Source organism: Perca fluviatilis, chromosome 22 (assembly GCF_010015445.1).
Source record: "Perca fluviatilis chromosome 22, GENO_Pfluv_1.0, whole genome shotgun sequence".
NCBI classification, from domain to species: domain Eukaryota; kingdom Metazoa; phylum Chordata; class Actinopteri; order Perciformes; family Percidae; genus Perca; species Perca fluviatilis.
This window is the reverse complement of record NC_053133.1, coordinates 4,218,337-4,241,276: the sequence shown is the minus strand read 5'-3', so window position 1 is coordinate 4,241,276 and position 22,940 is coordinate 4,218,337. Positions and strand designations below refer to the sequence as shown.

The window sequence follows — 22,940 nt, the reverse complement described above, 5'->3', positions numbered from 1 at the left end:
AAATATCTGTAAACCTGTGTGTAACACATTTGGATTATGTATCCATCTCAACCCGTGAATGATATCTCATGTTACTGTATTCAAGGCACTTACGTAGACCATATGAATAATTTAAGTGGATGACTGTTTGTATGTGAGTATAAATGTATGGGTGCATGAGTGTAATTATGTATACTTATATATTTTTATATGGCTCGACCTATTTTCCTAACCTGATGTCATTTCTGCTTTTTATCCAGTGCTGTGAGCATGAATTCAATAGACTCAAACTTAAACATATACAATGAGACAATTCGCAAGCTGCTTTGGGACTCCTCACTGCATACATAGAATAGCCTACATACAAGAGGGATGGGGGGGGGGGCTTTTGCGACTCCTGATGGCAGATAAGTTTACAGCATGTTGGATTTTATGAGGCTGGAGATTACTGTGTGCTTGCAACCCTGTTTGGGAGCTGCAACCAAGTAACAACCAAATACATGTAAGAAGCTTAAACGTGTGGATTTAAAAATACACGTTAATGACAGTAGTTGTGCTGTCTGGTTGGCAGTATTGACATTTAAAATGAGTGACCAGAGATAAAGTTAGAATCAACAAAAGATTTTCATATTCAAGTGCAGCCATAAACGCCTTCGGTAACACATCATACTGGGCTGCACGCTTGTATTCATGCTTTAAAACACAAAAATATGTCTGTAATACAACTCTAAACTGTAATTTAAATGTGTCTCCAATTCTAAAACGCTTCCAGCGGACATTGAAATCTAACAGACCTGTGACTGAAGTGGATCGCAACCGGAACGTGACACACTGGGAAGCTGTCGGCGTGAATATGTTTGACTGAATACATTAAGTGAAATGAGGACACACTACAGTATGGAGAGAGTGGTATTACTCACAGGAGTGTATCCCAGAGTGTTCTGGGTACACTGATGGTCACAGGAGCAGCAGCATGCCACTGCGGCTGTGTGATTGCCCTGCCAAAACATCTCCTCATCTTCATTTCCAATCCCATCCTCTTCCTCCTCATCAGGCCACAGTCCTTTATCCACAGACACTGACATGGTGCTGTCGTTTCTTTCCATCCAAGGGACACAATCATGTGACAGGAGAGGGAAATACGGAGATGAAGAGAAGTTCAGTGCAGGTGTCACTTCTGAGGCACCAGTGGATACGGTTACCTCCTTTGGGGCAGTATAAAGAGCCCCATGTGATAACTTGTTGGTGAGAGTGTTTCGTTGAATCTGCAGGTCTGTCCATGACTGGACAGCACGGAAAGGGGTGGAGGTGTCCAAAGGGAGAACACTAGTGAAAAGGGTGCGTTTTGAGTCGGTCATGAAGGGAACATCCTTCCTGTGGACAATATGAGAAGATAGGGATGAAGACATCTGGACAGAAACAGAGCGGCTTGATGGCTTGCGTTCTGGGGTTGCGGCAGGGGATGGGAATGGAGCTAGGGTAAAGGAGGAGGGTGTATCTGAGGAGGCAGTTGCATTTCTTGACGTTTGGTCAGTGTCCATTGTTGTTGAGGATGACAAAGATAAAGACCTAGCTCTGCCTGTGGATGAAAATGAATCTTGAACAGCTGGGCCACTAGGCAACAGAGAATTCCCAGGAGATCCGTCTGAGGTTTCAAAGCTGGATGGATTGGAAATCTGTATGGGTTCTGCCCAATAGACGCGCCCTTCAGTATCAAGCTGCTGAAAAAATGCATCTATGTCTCCATATTCACTTTCGGAGCCATCCACTGAGGTTTGAAATACCTGATCTAAGCTCTCAATCCTAATTAGATCCTTTGGTTCCACTTCAGTTCTACTGTGTGATTCTGGCACATCTTCAGGTAAAACTGAAGAACTTCTAAGTGATTCACTTTCTGAGTCATTCATTTCCCTTTGACACTCTTCCGGTTGGGTTCCAGTTGAAAGCTCATCATGCAAACTACAGGGCAGAACCTGTGGATCTATTTCGGTTTGGTTACATACTTCCTTAGAGACTAATCTAGAACCTTCTGACAGGCCTGCGTAACTGTCTGTATCTGTGATGTAAACAACAGCCTCTTGAGTCTGCACAGTGTCAGTATGTCTCTCAACCTCTCCCTTTCCATTCCTCTGATGGGTATCCTCAAGGTCTAAGGAAAGGTGTTTCATCTTAAAATTAATAACATCTTGGACAGGAGAGGCTGGAGCAGGGTCTGTGTTATCGTCATCTGTGTCATCATGAGAACACGGTCTGTCCTGTTGGGAGATGGATTGCTCCGTCAGGTCTGAAATTCTTCCAACAGCTGCATCTATCAGACCATCTGAATCATGTGATAGCGATGACATGGCAGACTGACAAACTGAAATGGAAGGGTTAGGGGAACGGCAGGGCAGCGTGGGACAACTTGTCCCAAACTCAGAGGAGTCCAGAATGAGAGAGGATAGAGCTGAGGGATTGTCCTTGTCCAACTGCAAGGAGACAGTGGAGGGTATTTCTTTCCCTTTTTTCTGTGTATTGGTCGGTGGATCAGAGAGGCCTATTCCATCTGAGTCTGGGAAAAGGGAATCTTTTTGCCTGTTTTCTGGACTCTGTGAGAGGGACTCAACAAGTGGGGGAGATGCTATATAGGATGGACAATGGAAACCGGGAGGGGAAGAGGGAAGCAGAGATGATACACCACAAGACGCGGAGAGGGAGTTTCCATGCAAAGTTACATCAGTCCATTCTGACTGTGTGTTCACTGGACTCCCAGAGGAATCAGGCTGTGTAGAAGGCATGGCAATCGACGCAGAAAACAGACAATCCAAATTTGGAATGGGAGAAGGAGTTGAGGCAGCATGAGGGACACTTGAGCAGGTAGAGCATGCTGGGCCTTCAGACTCATAAAATAGAGTAGAGAGGTGGGGGCATGGAGTATCCTTGTCCTCAGTTTTAATCTCCTCTGACCCTCTAATCAATGAGGCAGGTTGCATGGGGGAAGATGTAGAGGAGAGAGAGGTAAAGGCGGCGGGTGAAGGGAGAGTTGTAGATTGGGAGTGAGTTTTGTTCTGTAACCCGGGCGAGGGAGAGCGAGGAGAAAGGTACTCGCACACTAATGCAGGCGGTGAAGCAGGTGGAGACTGATCCTGATCTGGTGCTGTCTCCGTCCCTGGAGATCTCTGCAGGTCTGACTTTGGAGGACACAATGAGACAGGAGATGGGGAAGGGCTGAAGATTAATGAAGGCTCTGCTGAAGGACTGGGTGGGGAAAGGAAAGATTTGTCAACTCCAGAAGAGGTCAGAGATGATGGAGGAGGGGTAAGAGGCGAAGGAGAGGGGGAGCCCGGCCTCTCACTGCTCTGGCTGTCAGTGCTCCCGCCTGACAGGCCCGACAGAGCCTGCAACCAAACAGACAATGCAGACAGTCAAACATCCAGACACATGGACCCATCGACATATATCATACATCACGATTTAGTTACATAGTAGCAGTGGTGGAATGTAACTAAGTACATTTACTGATGTACAAATATTGAGCTACTTGTACTATCCTTGAGTCTTTTCTTTTCTTTTGCCATGTTCTACTTCTACTCCGCTACATTTCAGAGAGAAATATTATAGTAATATATTACTGCACAACATTAATCTAACACCTTGAGTTATTTTACAAATGAATTAACACATGGTTTTTATGAAATACAATGTTTCATTATAAATTAAACTACCCAATAACGTATAGGTCTACAAGTCCAGCTGAAATGATTAGCCAAAGAAACACTTAGTTGATTGACAGAACTGTTTTGATCTTTTCCAGTTTCTAAGATGTGAGGAATTTTCTGCATTGAGTACTTTTACTTTAAGTACATTTTCCTGATGATACTTACATACTTTTACTTGAGTAACTTTTTCAATGCAGGACCTGTACTACTATGAATACTTCTTACACCACTGCTTAGCACATTCTGCCATCTAGTCAGTGTTGAGTTATTGAAAGGGGGTACAGCGATTCAGCATTGTGTGAGAAGTGTGCATTAGTAAGCGAGGAGACCTTGATGAGATCGGGTCCCGGTGACGCCTGCTGAGAGAGCGAGGGGATGAAGGGCTCCTCTAAAAAACCACTGCTGTCAGACTGGCAGCTGTTGGTCCGTATTACACACCGCGCTGCTCACACACCAGGGAGGAAAGGAAAGACAAATGGAAGGGAGGAACAGTGCATTATTATCATAACTTAAAGGGATCCTTACTTACAACATAAAAACAAGAATATAAAAGGTTGTGCGGACTATGTGAATAAGGAGGAGTTGAGAATGAATCCAATTTTCTTTGGTATTGTCCGTATTATGATGAGTTAAGAACACCTATCTTTCTATCTGTTCAAAATCCTGAAATGGACTGGTATACTGATGACAACCAAATGGAGTAGTTGTGTAAATTTAATACACATAAGTTATATATTGTCTCTGAAGCACGGCAAAAGGTTTGTTTAATTGTGGTATCTGGTCATTTGTTATAAATAATGGTGTCTCGGAAGCCCTTCTGGGCTGGGCATACTTTTTTGTGTGTATGACACAATAATAAAATGATTCATTCATTCATACAACAATTTTATTAAATCGGCCCAGTATTGAGTGAGAGCTCAGCAGCATCGGGCTGCAATGCTTTGCTTCCACTGTGTATCCTACCAGTGGCGGTTCTAGGGGGGTGGCCAGTGCCCCCTTAATATTATGCGTCAACCCCCCTCTTGCCCCCCTAACTTTGGCAAATAGTTACATTAATTTTTAACCCCACCTTTATCCCCAAAGAGGGGATAATATTCATGTGCAGTGATATATAAAATGTAGGTTAACTCTGAATGAGTATTCTTGTATTTATTGTTATAGCTGTATTGTTAGTCTTTTATAGAACCAAACCTATAGTATGTAACACTTGTGCTTAATATATTTGGTACCCCTAAATTGCATGTGGCCCCAACCTGGCCCCTCACTTGAAATGGTCTAGTCACTCCACTGGCATAAAATGTTTTTCTGTACCTTTTGCTTGATTTGGTCTGTTTGTCATTGTGTCCAACCAAGTCTCGCTCACGGAGAAGTCTCATTCTGAAATCTCGAGTGGCTTTTTCCATATTGTCAAATCAGCTAAATATTCTGCCACGACATTTAAAATCTTTTGCTCCCGTCCCAACACAACAAACTCTTCTCAACACTCTAACTCCAACTCTCACTCACGTTTCCTCCGTTGTATTCCAGCAACAAGTCACATCTCGCAAGAATTTAGAACAAGAATTCTCCTTGAGCGAGACTTGGTTAGACACAATAACAAAAACAAATGGGATCAAGTGGTCCCTTAAGATGGCTCCTAATGTCAATAATGTCTTATATTGTAATGTACATTTTACTGTAGTCCCTACACCAGAGCGAGAGAGGGAGAGCAAGGCATGAAAACCAATAAGGGCTTTTTCTATCAAACATTGGTACTGCATTTGAAAAATCATGATATCTTCAAGTTTGACATAATAGAAAATCCAATACAAAACTAATGAAATTCACCTCACTAACATCTTTCCCTGACAGAAACCCATCACATGATAAATAGTCTCGCTTTGCCAGACCTTCCTCAACAGCGCTGCCGAGGAAGGTCTGGCTAGTCCAGCATTCCGGCATGGAAGAAAAACATGCTCTGGTTTATTGGCATTTCTTTAAACCAATCACAATCGTCTTGGGCAGTGCTAAGCACCGTACGGAGCCACGGTTCCTCTGCAAAATAGCCTCGGGAAGGAACTTGTTTTGGTGCAACATGTGTACGTTCAAAAGTAGTTTTAGTCGTGCAACAGAAAACTCAGATTGGACAGATAGTCTAGCTAGCTGTCTGGATTTACCCTGCAGAGATCTGAGGAGCAGTTAACCATAGTCCTCATGAATCCAACAGAGTTTAGAATGCCAACACAAAGAAAGAGGAAGGGAACGGACATCCGGCCAAAACAAGTGACAAATCCGGCAGAATTTCCAGCAGCACTGGAGCATCCCGGAAGTGGAACATGGTGATATAGACTAAATGCTGTATAACCAGCAATGATCCCAATATGAAAATGACCCAAGCCTTTAATCACTTTGCATTTCTGCATCGTGCCAGACCGTTCCATGATGTTGAAACTGTATGCAAACGATTTACATATTCATGTGCCTATTGATTTTAATATCTAAAACTAACACTCTTCAAAGCCAAATAAGTTGCATGTGTTGTATAAGTTTCGTTCAAGTCTCATACTGTTTGGGGATGATAATGTTTGCCTGTGCTGTGAAGTGATGATAGAGAGCGAGCGAGAGAGAGAACATGTGAAAACTTTAATAATTAATTATATGCTTATTGACCCACCTAAATTTTCTGCTCCTCCTGTGTAGCTCCCTGTGACACTACTTTCATCAAAACTGTGGATCTGGAATGATAAATTAAATAAGAAAACGTTAAACAAAGGAAAGTGGGTAGTAATATGACAACAGCAGGGACAATTTTAGAACACAGACAGGAGTTATCAGCTTATTGCATTTTACAATCTAATGCAATCCGATTGCAAAAGCTCTACAACAAATCAAATCATATATATATATATATATATATATATATATATATATAATTTTTTGTTGGTATGTGTTTCTAATATTCTGCCCCTCTCATGTCAACCCTGTCTCCTAGTAACTGCAATGTTTACTGGCAACATTTTGTTCTAATGCAGGAAGTAGTGTGATGTTGTTGTACCACAGTGAAAAGTAAACATAAAAAGCACATTGCTTTGACACCAAAATCTGAGTTTGGCATCCTTTGACTTTTTCTATATTTAAAAGTCCCATGGCATGAACATTTCTCTTTGAGGTTTTTTAACATTAATATGCATTCCCCCAGCCTGCCTATGGTCCCCCAGTGGCTAGAAATGGCAATAGGTGTAAACCGAGCCCTGGGTATCCTGCTCTGCCTTTGAGAAAATGAGGGAAAGAGACTTCAGATACAGTATTAGGGGACCACTAAGGTCTATATAAAAGAGACTTCAGATACAGTTTTAGGGAACCACTAAGGTCTATATAAAAGAGACTTCAGATACAGTATTAGGGGACCACTAAGGTCTATATAAAAGAGACTTCAGATACAGTTTTAGGGAACCACTGAGGCCTCTATAAAAAAGACTTTAGATACAGTATTAGGGGACCACTAAGGTCTATATAAAAGAGACTTCAGATACAGTTTTAGGGAACCACTAAGGTCTATATAAAAAAGACTTCAGATACAGTATTAGGGGACCACTAAGGTCTATATAAAAGAGACTTCAGATACAGTTTTAGGGAACCACTGAGGCCTCTATAAAAAAGACTTCAGATACAGTATTAGGGGACCACTAAGGTCTATATAAAAGCATCCAAAAAGCAGCATGTCATAGGACCTTTAAATAAGACCACCATCATGTCATACACTTCACAAAGTGTTTTGAGTTGCCTAAATAGAACCATAAACATTGACATCATGCTTTATTTACAGGAGCGGACACTGGAGGTAAAACAAATGAAATGAAAAACATGAACTTTTGCATGTATGGTTCAATCAAATTATTTCAATTTACATGAAATTCATAACAAGAAAGCATTTCTTTTCCGTATAATCAAATATCAAACAAATATGTTCGTATGAAATCTTACACTACACAGTGCACTAGTCTTTTGGTAAAATTAGTGCTTTGGACATTTTGGTAACCAGTGGAATCTGACCACAGCCTCTGTTCTCCATCACAGAGTAAGAACAAATGTTTACAGGAAGTCAGGGTTTAGTATTCAATAGCTGAACTTTGGGTATTACTTAAAGGCTTACTACCGTTTTTTTTATTTTAACCTGGACCCTATTTTCCTATGTTTTTGTGTCAAAGTGACTGATGGGAACAACAATCTTTGACATTTGTCCAGTATTAAGCAAGACCGCTGCTGTCAGCAGCAGAGAATCAAGCTACAATGTTAATAGGACAATTGTGCAGCTTGAATTTACTTTCACAAAAGTGCTTGTTTTGCCGCTGACAGGCTCAGATTATTATTATAAGTGTCTGACAACATTATGGAAAGGATTTCTAAGGAGGGCGATCCTTCTGTTAAAGAGTAAGATCCTTTTTAAAAACCCCCGTGAAATTGCGTTCACTAAAGCAACTAGACTCCATGTAAATAAACAATCATTTTAGCATCATAAAATAGACTTCATTCAAAGTCGACAGTAACAAAATAAAACTATGAAAAGCCATTTTGGGTCGTCTTTCCACTTTTCCAACCATCACAACTCTAGTTTTGGTTGAAATAAACACATAGTTTACAGATTTACAAATATGTTGGCTCTATACATGCTAAAAGTATTGTTTTTTTAAATGGAGTCTGGTGGGTTTAGTGCTAGCGACCTCAGAGCTGTTTGTGGTTAAACAGAAATGTCTCAAAGAGGTTTTAAAGGTGTATATCTCTGAAGGGGTCCTTTCCATAATGTTGTCAGACACTAAGAATAATAATCTGAGCCTTTCAGCAGCTTTTAGTGGACGCTAACTGACGCTGAACATTTGCCCCATAGGTTTACATTGCAGCCCGGTTACAGCGTTCACGAAAATAGGGTCGAGGCTGAAAAGAAAAAAAATTACCCTTTAAATAATCTTACTTTATCATAACTTTAATTACTACTAGCGAGCCCTGTGCAGGGGCCTCATGTCTTTGCTATAATAGTGTTAGTGTTGCCTTTGATGAACTTTTAAGAACTGTTGCATTTGCTTTTCAACTTGCCTCTTCCATTTCAAATGATTCCCTGGCCTGCCCTGGGCTCTTCCGCCTCAGTGAAAAAGTGTTGGCTGTCAGTGGGTGCGCTTCCGTCATTGGCCAGTGTCTGAGTGCTCCCTCTTGAACTATCAAAGGGGCCATGTTAGGCTGGGGCTGAGGGTCTGGAACGGCACCTAGCTCCTCTGCCAGAGGACTCAGACACACAGTCTCCGAAAGTCCAGGTTTGACTCTTTTTAAGAGGACTTTCTTGTCTCCAAGACTGAGTGGAGGTTGCAGTGGCTCAAGCGTAGCACAGGGAGAAGAGGTGGTAGCAGGTGTAGTCAGGTCCTGGGTTTTAGGGTTGCGTATTTGGCTGAGTGAATTCTTTGACGCTCGTCTGAGCAGCATGCCCATGCGCCGCCTCCTCTCCCGGGCCTCAGGAGTCAGGGCTTTCCCCAGCGGTGCTGTGAGAGGGGAGGACGAGGAAGACCCCATCAAGGACGAGAATGCTGTAGTTACCTGCTGGAGAACCTCAAGCTGTCTAAAACGATCTGAAGGAGACAGGAGAAGAAAGAAGAAAAAAGTTGGACAACAAATTTGAAACAGGGGGCACCCAGGTAGCTCACCTGGTAGAGCACGCGCCCATAAATAGAGGTTAATTCCTCGACGCAGAGGCTCAGGGTTTGAAGCCGACCTGCGGCACTTTCCTACAAGTCTCCCATCCCCGATAAGCTATCCTATCAATTAAAAGGCAGAAATTCACAAAAAATAATCTTTATGACAAATTTTAAACAGATACAATAGGCAGATCTGTTGAAAACAAAACAGGCCAAATAACCATTAACCATGTATCCATCTAATTTAAGTCTTAAAGTCCTCTCACTCCAAGAAAACATGTGATACTCACTGGCATATCTTATTGGAAAGCTACCACACTACCTTACAGAACTTCTCTAAAGAAATCTGTTTTTAACCGGGAAAACTTCTACTTGTAATTGTTTCACATAATTGTACACTCTTTTGCATCCTTATTGTCCTAATGTATCTATCAAATCATTTTTCTAATTCAGAAAGTTTTATTGTCGTTCTATTTGTCTTATGATGGTATTTTCGGTGTTGTTCTGTTTTTGTCTTTGTCATTCGGCTCAATGACATTGTCAAGGAGGGTCGCCCCTAAATGATATGAAAACCTAAACTTACTGCTGACATCTGGGTTCTCCAGGTCTAGCCGGCTCTTCTGGGCCTCCAGAAACACCTGGAGGTTTATTCCTTTCGCCTGAGACTGGTGATTGATGAATCGAGCCGGGATGCGTCCAGAGAGGTCAGGTTCATCACAGCCAAAGCCCAGGTCCAAGAGAACCTCCTCTGGGTCATCATTCCACAGGTTGAGTACGTCCATTACACTGCCAACAGGGGGCCAACGGAGCATAAGAACTGAGAATGTCTCTAGTGTACATTAATGAACAGTGTGTGTGTGTGTGTGTGTGTGTGTGTGTGTGTGTGTGTTGTGTGTGTGTGTGTGTGTGTGTGCATGCATGTGCATGCATGTGTGTGCGCCTGCGTGCATGCGCCTGTGTGCATGGTGTGTGCGCCTGCGTTCACGTGTGTGTGTGCATGTGTGCGCCTGAGTGTATGAGTGTTTGTGTTCTGCCTGCGTGCATGTGTGTGTGTGTGTGTGTGTGTGTGTGTGTGTGTGTGTGTGTGTGTGTGTGTGTGTGTGTGTGTCGTCTGCGTGAATGCATGCGTGCGTGTGCGTGTCTCTAACCTGAGTGGTCCAGAGTGAGCTGAAGCTGCTGTGCTGAAGCTGTTCCACCTGCTGAGAGCAGGACTTGACCTGCGCCACCTGGCAGGTACAGCACACAACACGATTCCAGTCACACACAATTTTTAAATTGTTCAAATTTGTAACATCACTTTATTATATAACATGACAAAGCTTGATATATATTTTTCCTCTGTGCCATTGAGATCTATTGTTGTCCAAAACTATTAAAAGCACATCAGTGAGCCACACTGCTGCACTGGGTGACATGTTCCTTCACCACCATGAACACACACTGTAGTTTATTTTGACACAATCCCACATACACCGTCCTGCTGCCACAAATACTTACTACAGCACCAAATGTGGATTACTCCGGTGCGGAAAATAGTCCCCAACAAATAGTTTCAGTAACGTTAGATAAAAAACTACAGTGACCAGCTGTTTTAGGAAATTAGTGACACATTTTGAAATGTTATATCTTCAGTAGGAACAAATGGGTTTGGAGCTGAGAGCCACAGACAGAGTACAAGTCAGAATATATTGAGCCACCGACACAGTGTTGGTTTTGTTCCTTGCATGGGATTTGTTAACAATACAAAAAGATCAGGATTGAGATTAAGATTGAATTTAAATGTATAACTGGAGAAAATGACAGCCATATAGTAAATAACTGCTGTTGTGTACTCACATTTTGTGCCCGGTCTTTGTTGATCAGAATCCTGTGTAACCTGTTGTCCTTGATATTTCATATTTATCCCCTCTGATCTTAGCTGATTCATATTTTCTGTACAGCTGCCAAGCATTGTAATAACTTTCCTCGGATGCCATCGTTTTCTATGCAAAACTATGCTGTGTGTGTGCATAGGTGGAGCTGAGGCTTATTTGCCTGGTAAATATAACTTGTAGTTATAGGTGTTCAGGTCCAATGGCTGCTATCACAGCCTGAACCAACAACTGTCAGTCAGAGACGCACTGCAGTGCTACCTTGTGACCTTTTATTAGTGTTTAAATTAAGCACAGAACACTTATTCATTCTAAAAAAAAAATGTAATCAGAAAGTTGATAAAGAAACACGATGGCCTTGTAGCACTTGTGAAGCGCATATCTATAATAGCACGTTACAGGAACAGCTATTGAAATTTCTTCTAATCACTCCTATTTTGCATCAGGTTATCTGAGTCTTCTCAACATACTAAGTAACCAAATTATAGGCAATGCCTTTATGCAGCTCACTATCTGCTTCAAGTGAATGTTATGTAATATGTGTTATCGTTATAATGTGTTTCATTCCATCAAAAACGGCTCTACTGCTGTTGTGTTCCATTTAATCAGACTTTTAAAGTATCTTATTATCTCAAAATAGGGGTTGTTTGAATTATGTACAAAAGCTTCATAAGCAATGAACAATATAAACAACTATTTACAATAGTTACAGTAAACTCTTAGCAGAGTCAGAATTAACTGTAAGATGCTTGGATCACAAAAATAATATGCAAGGAAGGATGCCAGCCATAGACTGTAAAAAAAAGACTGGATGACCTGGCTTAGCAATGCTAACCATGGCACTGTGGACATTAAAAACAGACATGAACTTGTTTTTGGATGTTGTCTGTGTTTTCATCTTAAACTTTGACCCTCTCACTGTGTTTTTACTTAATCAAAGTAAACTGGAAAATTTTGGTCGCCTAAAAATGTCTTGTTCAGCGTTCAGACAACCAAGCTAGCTAGCTACTGCTAGCGTTAGCTGGTAACTTAAGGGAAAGTTTGCAGATTTTCTGTACTGCTGTACATGCAGATGAATGGCGTCAGGATCCAGAGGTCTGCGTTAACCCACCGGCAAAATGCCGCTGGATGACTCGCTTCAGAAGGGTTGAAAATCAGCAACTTTCCCCCATTTAGCTTAGCACAGCTCCATTGCAACCATAACACTAGCTAGCTTGGCCGCGTCATTCTCCCCAGCTCCACCCTCTCGTCCAAAAGTCTCCACGTCCGGTTTCAAAAAATCAAGATTGCGACAGCCATATTGCCAAACTCAAGGCTTCTTTTGCTAATGTTAGATATTTACACAGCTAAAAGACATCTTTAACATCACAGAGATTAGTTTTGTTAGGGCCAAAAAATGTTAGCTGACATTAGCTTCTCTGTGTTGCCAGATCTCGCGAGAGTGGTCCTGAGACAGAAACAGATCTCAAACAAAGTTAATTTTCTCCTTATGTGTCTGTCTGGAAAATGCCATTTTAGTGTCAGAATTTTCTGGAGATATGTGGCTTGTTGAAGAATGGCTCCACTATTTACTTTGGTGACTATGGGGTGAAGGAATTGGTCATGATTTGTGTTCACATCTACTTCTCCCATTTGAAACAAGGACCTGCCGCTAGTCTCCTTAAAGTGATGGTTCGGAGTAATTCACCCTAGGGTCCTTTGCACCATAACCTCGAAGCCACCCCCCCCCACCCTTTTTTCCCCGGCCCAAAAAAAGGGGAAAAAAAAAAAAAGGAGGCAGCCGCCGAAAAAAAAAGCGGAGCTAATGGACCCACATTTGTTTTATGCCCACTAATAATGCCGAGAATAACCAAAGGTCTACACTAGTCGTATATAGGTTATGCACTCATAAAACGATGGATTGTAAAGTTTGTAAGTGACACCAGAAGTTTATGTAAATAACACTTGCCTGCTGGCTTCTGCTCTCTGCTGTTGTTGTTGGCTTGAACGAGTGCTTAGGGACATCTACAAATTACAAACGAAAAGAGATTCAACAAAAAAAAATTTTTTAATTTAACTTATTTTTTAAGTAAGTGCTGTAATATAACTAGCAGGAGACAAGTAATAATTGAGGTAAGTTTGGAGACATTACCTTATTTAATCATTAAATTAATAAATATTTTTGTTGTATCTCTTTTCGGTGTAGTAATTTATAGACGGCCCTAAGCACTCGTCTAACTGCAGGTAGCAGCAGCAGCAACAGAGAGCAGAAGAGAGCAGGCAAGTGTTCATAAACTTCTGGTGTACTTACAAACTTTCCAATCCATCGTTTTATGAGAGCATAACCTATATATACTAGTGTAGACCTTTGGTATCATTTCGGGCATTATTAGTGGGGTCATTTAAGAGATACAAACGTGGGTCCAGTAGCACCGCGCTAAGCTACTCAGTGGCTAACGCTACTCTACGCTAACTCGCCCAGTGTTAGACCCAGGTGAAAAAAGCTTCTGGGGGGGTGTTTGGCTCGAGGTCATGGTGCAAAGGACCCTAGGGTAAATTACTCCGAACCATCACTTTAAGAGGTGTATAGAGGATCTTTCACGATACTTGCCTATCAGGCGTGTAGCACAAAATTCTGCACCCTGTACATAGGCATTCTCTATCTGCCCTGTATACTGTACTCAGTCCCCCCTTTTCCTCCCAGTCTGACGCTCCTGCTGCCTGCAAAACCATGACAAACAGTGAGCAGACAGTGAGCTGTCTGAACATGTGATGGTAAGACTTAACTAAACACCAACATTCTCCATCCATCGTGGTTGGAGAGAACACTGCAATGTTTAAAACACCTTAAAACCTTTCATGCAAAACAGGGTAATGAACAAGACACTATAATCAAAAAACATCTGTGAGATCATGTTTACCATTATATTGTGTTTGTTATGAAGGTATGGTGAATATGTGACAGATCTGGGCTACGTAAAATGTGCTGCAGATAGCTTTCAGCTGTTCAGTGTTGTGGTCAAGACCACTTAAACCGAGACCAAGTCAACACCAAGAAAGACTAGAGTGTATTGAAGACTGAGAAAAGACCAAGACTCTGAGGTGTTGAGACCGAGTCAAGGCCAAGACCAAGACCAGACCATTCTATTTCTTGAGAGTGTGTGTTAAAGGGTCGGGGGGAAAGTGATTAACAGTAACAAATTTCAGTTATTTCATTAGTTATTGTTTGCATTTGAAGCAGGACATTTTACATCCGATTACAGTAATGCACGGGCAATTTAGTGATATCCCTGCAGTTCTGGTCTCGACCGGTCTTGAAATAAAATCTAGGGTCCTCTGTATCTGAGATTGAGTAAAAAGTGTGGCCAATTCCAAAACGAGACGAGACTTTAAAAAAGTGGTCTTGAGACGAAGACCGAAAAAGGGGGACTGAGTACAGTATACAGGAGCCAATAGAGAATGCCTACGTACAGGGTCAAGAATGTTGTGCTACACGCGTGATATCGTTGGCAGGTATCGTTAAAGATCCTCTGTACGCCTCTTCAGGAGACTAGCGGCAGGTCCTGAGTGTATTGATTCCAGTGGGAGTAGTGAACATGAACACAAATTATGACCAATTCCTTCGCCCCGAGTCGTTCAACACTAGTATTCAGAAACCATCGCAGCAAACTGGGCTTGTAAAAGCTATCCTGCATCACATCAGTCTAAGTAGAAGACTTAAAAACACAAGTGTGTTTGGAAAGAATCTCCTGCCTCAGTTCTCTCAGTGCAACTAAGGACAAGGTTCCTGAACACAGCAGTGTTGTTAGACATAAACCCTGCAGCTCTGTGGTTTAGGATTGTTCCACCAACAATAAAGCATTAAAATGTTAGGTTATTAGGATATTTAGGACTTTAGGAGATTAGGGATGCTGTAGATTTGTTGATGTAAGATTGAATTCATATACTTATAATCTTCACATAGGTTTTACAGTAGGTTGGATTGAGGGGATGTCTAGAGTTTGACAGGCCTCTGAAACACTGTTGTGTTGTTGCAAAATGCTAAAATGTGTGAAAGTTTGGGAACAGCTGGGGACTTGTAAACAAGTTTCCCCCACTCTGAAATCCTTTTAAATTATACCGTAATTTCTACTTGCCAAATGTCTCTATGTATTGTATTTTACCTATTTAACAAATGTTTAGACCAGGGGTCTTCAAAGATTTTTAAGCCAAGGACCCCTTAACTGAAAGAGAGATGGAGCAGGGACCCCCCTACTAGATATATTGCATAAAATGAAGTTGCATATTAAACTGGGCCTACAATTACGTGTAGAGCGGCCTAAAGCCTTTATATATACCTATTTTTTTTGCATACAATACTAAGCTTTTAAAATAACATTATACTTGTTGGCATGATTTCATAAGTCATGTTTTAATTTTAAAACATACAGTGAATCCTTATTAACTGTATCTAAAGGATGGCTATCTTAGTGACTACCAACCAAGGCCAGTAAGCCTATCATCAGTGGTGATCTATATTTGCTAATAATATGTTGGATTTATGTGAAGACTTTTTAATTTTTTTTTTAAACTTTCAAAAATTTATAATTTGGAGGCCCCCCTGCATTGACTCAGAGGACCCCCTCTTGAAGATCTCTGGTTTAGACTGATCAAATGACTTGGGAACATTTAGTGGTTAGGGTTAGGGTAGTTAGTTCTAAGGGGTTTTTATAGGTTGTAAATGTTACTGTGTAGTAATAACTTAATTTTTTTTTTTTACCTAGTCAATGTACTAGTATTTAAAATATATGTCTAGTATCTGGTTTGTGTCTGGCCCCCTATAAACAAGCTTTAGATAGCAGCAACAGAACACAAAACTTGAGTTATTACAACCTTCAAATGAAATGTTTTCAAATTTGATTGAAGATCATGAACACCTACACTTTGGTTTTAAACTGACAGAAGCTTTAGACTACTGAAGACTACACACTTATCATTACTGACATCAAAATGTCCACACATAATTGCATTTCCAACAATCAATATCTAACAGCTGTGTTAGAACACTCTATCTAGCCTATCTCACTATTGCGTTTTTTTTCCCTTATTTACATTGCTAATGAAAGTGATTATTCCAATAATATTCCCGTACACATGCAGCCCTGCAAAATAGGATTTTTTTCAAAGTGTTCCAGTGGTGGCGGGCTTGTTTGACCGTGCTAACACAGCATCCCTCCTTCATTCCTTTAGCCACTGTCTGGAGAAAGTTGACGTTCTGACGATGTTTGCGCGTATCCAAAAACCTGTTGATATCCAAGTCTTTGATAATGTTTAAAAGCAGCTGAGTTTCTCCTTTTCTTTTGGCCGTGCATCTCTACCTCAGCAGTGCCAACTGTCAGCTGGTTGGTTTGTGTACAATAACCATAGCAACGCACCGAGCTGACCGTAAGCCGTAAACAGGCAAGAGGCCGTAAACTGTCACAAACTGCAGTAAAACCTATTCTGGCTATCACCAGACCAAGCTCAATCTTCTTTCTACTGCACAAGGGGCGTGATCAACGGGCATAGTTCAAATGACTCTGTACGCAATTGGATAGTCCTTCAACCAATCAGACCAACGATCCGGGTGACCTACTTTGCAGCGACAGTGGCATCAACGGGTTGCGGCGATTCGGTGGCCGCCATGTTGAATGTAAACAGAAAGCTGCTTGCCTACGCTTCTCTATCGTCATCCTGTTAAACCCGGCAATATCGTGCCAGACGGATAAGCCAGTTTGTGATTGGTCCCCGCAGATTTGTAACTGAAGCAAGATAGAAAAATGTACAGTTTCCAGCCTGAGCTGCAGATCGGGCTAGGTTTACCCAGTCTAGTAAAAACCCTGATTAAGACGCAGATTCTGTGCTGTATACATGTCCAAAGAATGCTTCTAAACCCCCAACAACACCAACATATCACACATATCTTAATCAGAACAAAAATGCTAAATTCAGAATTCGGAATAGCAAATGGAACATGCTGTTAACATCTCCTCTATCGAATTCGACATAATGTCATATTCAGAATGATAGTGGAATATTGGTGCGCATGTTAACGTACTCAGTGCTGGCTGCGTGGCTGTGTACATGTGAAAGGAGATGAGAACAAGAAGAATAAGAGTGGCGCCCTTACCTCAGAAACTCCTGGACCGTCCTCACTCCTGGCTACCATATAAAGACGCTGCAGGAGACAAATGTCATGTTATCTGGACGAGGAAGCAAAACAGGGCACGCGGGGCCAAACATGACACTTAGGCAGAGAAGCAAACGCCAGGAAGGCGGAACACGGGGAAACGTCTCCTTGGTTTTCTGCTGGTTCAAATCCAGTATATCCTGTCCAGGTCTGGTGTCAGGGCTTCTTGAGCTATATTAGGAAAGTGTTTCTCTCTCTTTATCTATCCCTCCCTTCCCTCCATTCCTCCCTCATTTTTTCCCTCCAGTGTGTGTTTGGGTTTTGGCAGTTGCCTCTGAATCCCTCTCCCAGACTTGGACTCCATTACACACTGGCACAGTGTCAAGAACAAAGTAGTCTTACTCCTGTAAAGCCATCAGTGGTGGAAGAAGTGTTCAGATCCTTTACTAAAGTAAAACTTCTAATACCACACTGTACAAATACTCTGTTACAAGTTAAAGTCCTGCATTGATAATATTACTTCAGTAAAAGTCTGTAAGTATCATCAGGAAAATGTAGTTAAAGTATTAAAAGTAAATAATTCTCCTCCCATAGTAGAAAGTAGAAAGGATCCAACCAGTTGTGCGTTTAATGGTCTAATCATCTCAGCTGAACTGGACAGAAATCTTAATGTGTAAAGTAACTAGTACAGATGAATGTAGTGGAGTAAAAAGTCCAATATTTCTCTCTGAAATGTAGCGGAGTAGAAGTAGAAAGTGGCATGAAAAGAAAAGACTCTAGTAAAGTACAAGTACCTCAAATTCTTTAAGTACTTGAGTAAAGGTACATTCCACCACTGAGTATGGTATTTTTTTTAATGCACACACCCAAAAACCTCTGACACCCCTGCTGGCATTTCTGCAAGAGATGAATCTGTTCCCTTTAAAGAGCAAAAGTCAAACAATAAACTCCTGACTGGTAATGGCTGGTGTCAGTTGTGTTGTAGTCCACAGCGTTCTGATCTTTAGAAGTGTCATGTAGTTTACGATTACATAAGTGCCCAGACAGATGCAAAGGTAGAGTGGCACTGGAGGACACAAAGGGAGAGAGGGGCTTTGTTGACATTGGGAACTACTCTTTCTCTTTGCAGTTGAAAGGAGCCCAGATATTATAATCATTGGATGTATTTTTTTAATTTTTTTTTAACTTCATTCGTCGGTAGAATTAAACCTTTGTGGATTTTCTAGCTGTAAAACCTACATATACAGAGGTGTCAAAAGTATTCACATTCATTACTCAAGTAGAAGTATAGATACTAGGGTTTGAAAATACTTTTGTAGAAGTTGAAGTATCAACTCAAGCTTTTTACTTAAGTAAAAGTGTAAAAGTACTGGTTTCAAAACTACTTAAAGTATAAATGTAAAAGTAATGTAAGGCAGAGATCTTCAACAGGAGGTCCTCAGAGTCATTGCAGGGGGGCCTCCAAATTATTGTAAATTTTCTTTAAAAAGAAAAAAAAATGAAAATGCCTTAACATAATTCCAATATATTATTAGCAAATATAAATTCCCACTGATGAGAGGCTTACTGGCCTATAGGTTAGGTAGTCACTAAGATATCAGCCCACAGATACAGTTAATCCTAGATTTACTGTGCCACATATGTAACATTCAAAAATGATTTATAAAATCATGCCAACAATTAATATTTTAATAGCTTATGAAAAAAGGGTATGTAAGAAGGCTTCAGGTTGCCCTAACAGTTATTGTAGGCCCAGTTTAATATGCAACTTAATTTCATACAATATGTAGTAGGGGGTCCCTGCTACATCTCACTTTAAGTTAAGGGGTCCTTGGCTTAAAAAACATTGAAGACCCCTGATGTAACGCCATTAAGGACAAAAGCTTAACCCCAAAACGTGGGGACAAAACCCCACTTCCACAAAAAACATTTTTCTAAAGGCCATAATGACTATAATAGCTAAGGTTATATTAAAATCATACCTGCAGACTCAGAAGGGCTGAAAAAGGTGACACATCTCTTCTGTGTTTTTCAGACAAGGGCAGCTACAGTCTGGAGTTAGAATCCTCTCCAGTGAAATACAGACACACTTTTACACCGTTTAGCTCTCAGCATTTTAACCGTGTTTACTCCAGCTGCTAGCTAACGGTAGGCTAACGTTAGCTGCTGCCAACTGTAGTGTTAACTAGCGTCCCGTGCGGCGACGTTTCAGTTCCCTCTAACGTCCGTTTTCGGAGCATCAGAGAGAAGCGCAGGCATTTAAGTGGCACCTAAATAATGCACCAAAATCCGCGTTGCTATTCGGTCCGGTAGATAACGGTCGTTAAGGCACCGGTGCCGTATTAGCACCGGGTCTGTGCAGGTGCGATGGATCGCGTACAAACCAATAGGGGTCGGGAATGTATATGTTTATACTTCTCATCCAACCACAGTCACATTCACTCTCTCCGGATGGAGCGATCTGGATAGTTTTTTTTGTTTTTTTTTTGTTTTTGAACGATGACGAGCCGGAATGAAAACAAGCCAACTGAGTTGTAACGAGGCTATTTTTAAAAATGTAAGGAGTAGAAAGTACAGATATATCGTACTTTCTACTCCTTACATTTTAAAAATAGCCTCGTGCGTGAAAATGTAAGGAGTAGAAGTAAAAAGTATGCTGTAAAATAATTACTCCAGTAAAGTATAGATACCCAAAATTTCTACTTAAGTAAGGTAACTAAGTATTTGTACTTCGTTACTTGACACCTCTGCATATGTATTTTTGGGAACATGGTCTTTATTCTCTCAACCCCTTAGATGGCGCTCTCTGTTTCAACAAAGGGTTGAAATGTCATTCCTTTTCCTTTCTTCATATGTAATACTCCCCCTTTGTAGTAATGGCCCTGTTGCTCAGCATTAAAGGAAGTTCTCTCAGAATTGTTGGTGTCTTTCTAGTTATATAATTCAGTGTTTCCCCTACCAAGATGCTCCAAAATTATTTTAAAATGCACAGTCAGCACAATAGAAAAAAAAAAAAGATTAAGTTAAAAGAGTTGCAGGCACCCCTACAGCTCTGATCCTAGATCGTGTTGGAAGACCCAATACATTCAGAGGTCTGGGCACTTGAACTTCCCCACCCCACTCTGCACCCTCCTCAGTTTAAATACACAAGAGATTCTGGAAGCTCTCTCTGCTGGCGTTGGAAGCTACATACTGATAGATACATCTTTGGCTTGCGTTCCTAAACTGCAGAGTCAGTTTTCCAGGGTGTGCCTGCTGAGGATGGCACCTTACAAGTCCAGAATAGGAGGCTGTTTACCTTCAACACCCAAGGCCAGGTCATCGTCAACGCTGGCGTTCCTCCTCAGAGGCTCTGCACGGGACAAAGGACAGAGCAACATGAGAGCCAGAAAAATACTGTTACCGACAGCAACAGAATGCTTGTTGTCTTGTTTAGCAGCATGGGCTAATATTCGTAATGTATCTCTCCCCCCCCCCAATCCATTGGGCTAAAATGCTGTCAATCTGACAATTGTGATTTCTATTGGATCAGAGTACTGTCACTTCGCTGCCTGTCTTCCCAGCCCTTGTCACATGACCAATTCATGTTTCCATGATGACCATCCACAATTCTGATACCATGGAACCTGTACTGGAAAGTGGCAGACTGAGCGTATAGAAAACATATATTGCCCCCACACTTAGTAATTATTGGTCCCCACAGTGCCACCCCACATAAAAGATCCTGCAAGGATAACAACGAACATAAAGGTCATATAACACTTTATGTTTAGAAGTACACTATTTCACTTTGGTGATCCCTTAACTTTCCATATTCATCTGGCATCATCTTGTCCAAATTTTATTTTGGCTCATGACTAATTACCCGCGAATCCTCAGCTGAACAACGTGTTTAGCATTAAGCTCAAAGCACCACTGTGCCCAAGTACAGCCTCACAGCACTGCTAGAATCTTGTGTCCTCCCTTTAACTGTTTAGGGGAATTCCCACGTCATTTATTCAATTGGTCACTGGGAGATTGAGTCAGTAATTGCACTCAATCTATCTATCTTATTAAAGAATTCAGGCACAGGTTAAAGGCTGATTCATGCTTCTGTGTTAAATTGACGCCGTGGCTACGTACGTAGACGTGCACCTCTCAAAAAATTTAACTACACGTCGCCGCGACGCACGTCGCTCAACTGTGGCTTGCCGGCGTTGCATCCCCCCCCTCCCCGACTCATTTCCTGGTTCTCCTTCTCCATAAACAACATGATATCAAGGAGAGGGTTAACTTATCCTGCTCCAGATTTCCCACTGTGGTCAGAAAGAACAGGGGAGACACTTTGTTACTCCCACTATGACTCTAGAGTCACTACTCACTCTGAAGCTAATCATCGTCATTCTCTCCCTCGCTCTACCGCGCACACACACACACACACACACACACACACACACACACACACACACACACACACATGCCAGTCCTGCCATTCTCTTAAAGAGATCGACGCACACCCCAACTCACAAGTATAAACTTCAGGCCACTTTATGCCGAAAAGCATAAATCCGGCTTAACAACATTTGGAGGGAAATCACATCAATTTGAAACATTTGATTCAGAGCCTACCACATGTGCTGAAGGGCTGTTCTAGATTGATTGATTGTTGAGGAGCAGAATGGCCTGCCACCCATGCTCCCTGCTAAAGTCTTTCTGTAGTCAAACCTTTAAAACCTTGTTAGACCGAGTTGCTTTTAAATCTCTATTCGGGCATTACAGCACAAGTGTTTGTCATTCTGTACTACCCGGCCATCAACAGTGGTCTGGGTTACTTTCTATAGACCCTTAAATAAACCCAGCACAGTGGACCAAGGTAAGGTCTTAGGCTGGGTGCCAAACAGGGCTGCTTTACTGGAAGGTGAGAGGAGCGGGCAGAGGCATGAGGAGCAATCTGCCGTTCCCATGGTTTTCTCAACCACCATTTGCATGCTGTTTGAATGGAATGGCCTCAGGGCAGGGGGGATGTGTAGGTTAGATAATACACATTGCTAAGCAACGTGTGAATTCATCTGGCCAGTGATTTTAACACATTTTAACACCCAATGTCATTAATTTAGAATTCAGAAATAACAAGTTATATTCAGCATTATGGAAAAGAAATATGAAAGTGTCAAACACTCCTCAACCATTAATTACTCTAGCAACTGATAGATTGAAGTGGCAAAAAAAATGTAGAGTTTAGAGTGGATTTGAGGGGCTCCCTGGTAGAGTTAGAGTCCGGCCCCTGGCCCTTTGCTGCATATCTTCCTCTCTCTCCACCCCTTCCTCTCTGTCACTACAGTATAAATTACTAAATAAATAAAGCACAATATGCCTAAAGAAAGTCTTTAAAAAAGTTTACTGGATAGTTTAAAAAACACACAAAACAATGAATTCCCTACACTAAAGCAGCAGGAACACATTAACAATGGCTGTCGGTGTATTACACTGCACAGCGGCACATGTTTACATATTGCATTTCAGCTACTGTATGTCTACATCTTCTCTCACTAATGACTTCTGTGACATAATACACGCAGGCTTGACATTACCTATCCACTCGCAGCCCGTTACTTAACCAGAACTA

General features: G+C 41.5%; 1 protein-coding gene across 1 annotated transcript in view; it reads right to left on the bottom strand.

Annotated features, from left to right (window-relative positions):
- Positions 1 to 19,368, bottom strand: part of LOC120552069 (mucin-12-like) — a 28,398-nt gene extending 9,030 nt beyond the window's left edge. The window contains exons 1-8 of the mRNA XM_039789732.1: positions 19,318 to 19,368; positions 17,336 to 17,383; positions 10,486 to 10,563; positions 9,921 to 10,123; positions 8,748 to 9,271; positions 6,331 to 6,391; positions 4,007 to 4,119; positions 900 to 3,356 (exon numbers count right to left, since the gene is read on the bottom strand). Of these exons, the coding sequence (XP_039645666.1) occupies positions 900 to 3,356; positions 4,007 to 4,119; positions 6,331 to 6,391; positions 8,748 to 9,271; positions 9,921 to 10,119 (3,354 nt within the window). The 5' untranslated portion in view covers positions 10,120 to 10,123; positions 10,486 to 10,563; positions 17,336 to 17,383; positions 19,318 to 19,368. The remainder of the gene's footprint in view (positions 1 to 899; positions 3,357 to 4,006; positions 4,120 to 6,330; positions 6,392 to 8,747; positions 9,272 to 9,920; positions 10,124 to 10,485; positions 10,564 to 17,335; positions 17,384 to 19,317) is intronic.
- Between the last annotated feature and the right edge of the window lie 3,572 nt (positions 19,369 to 22,940).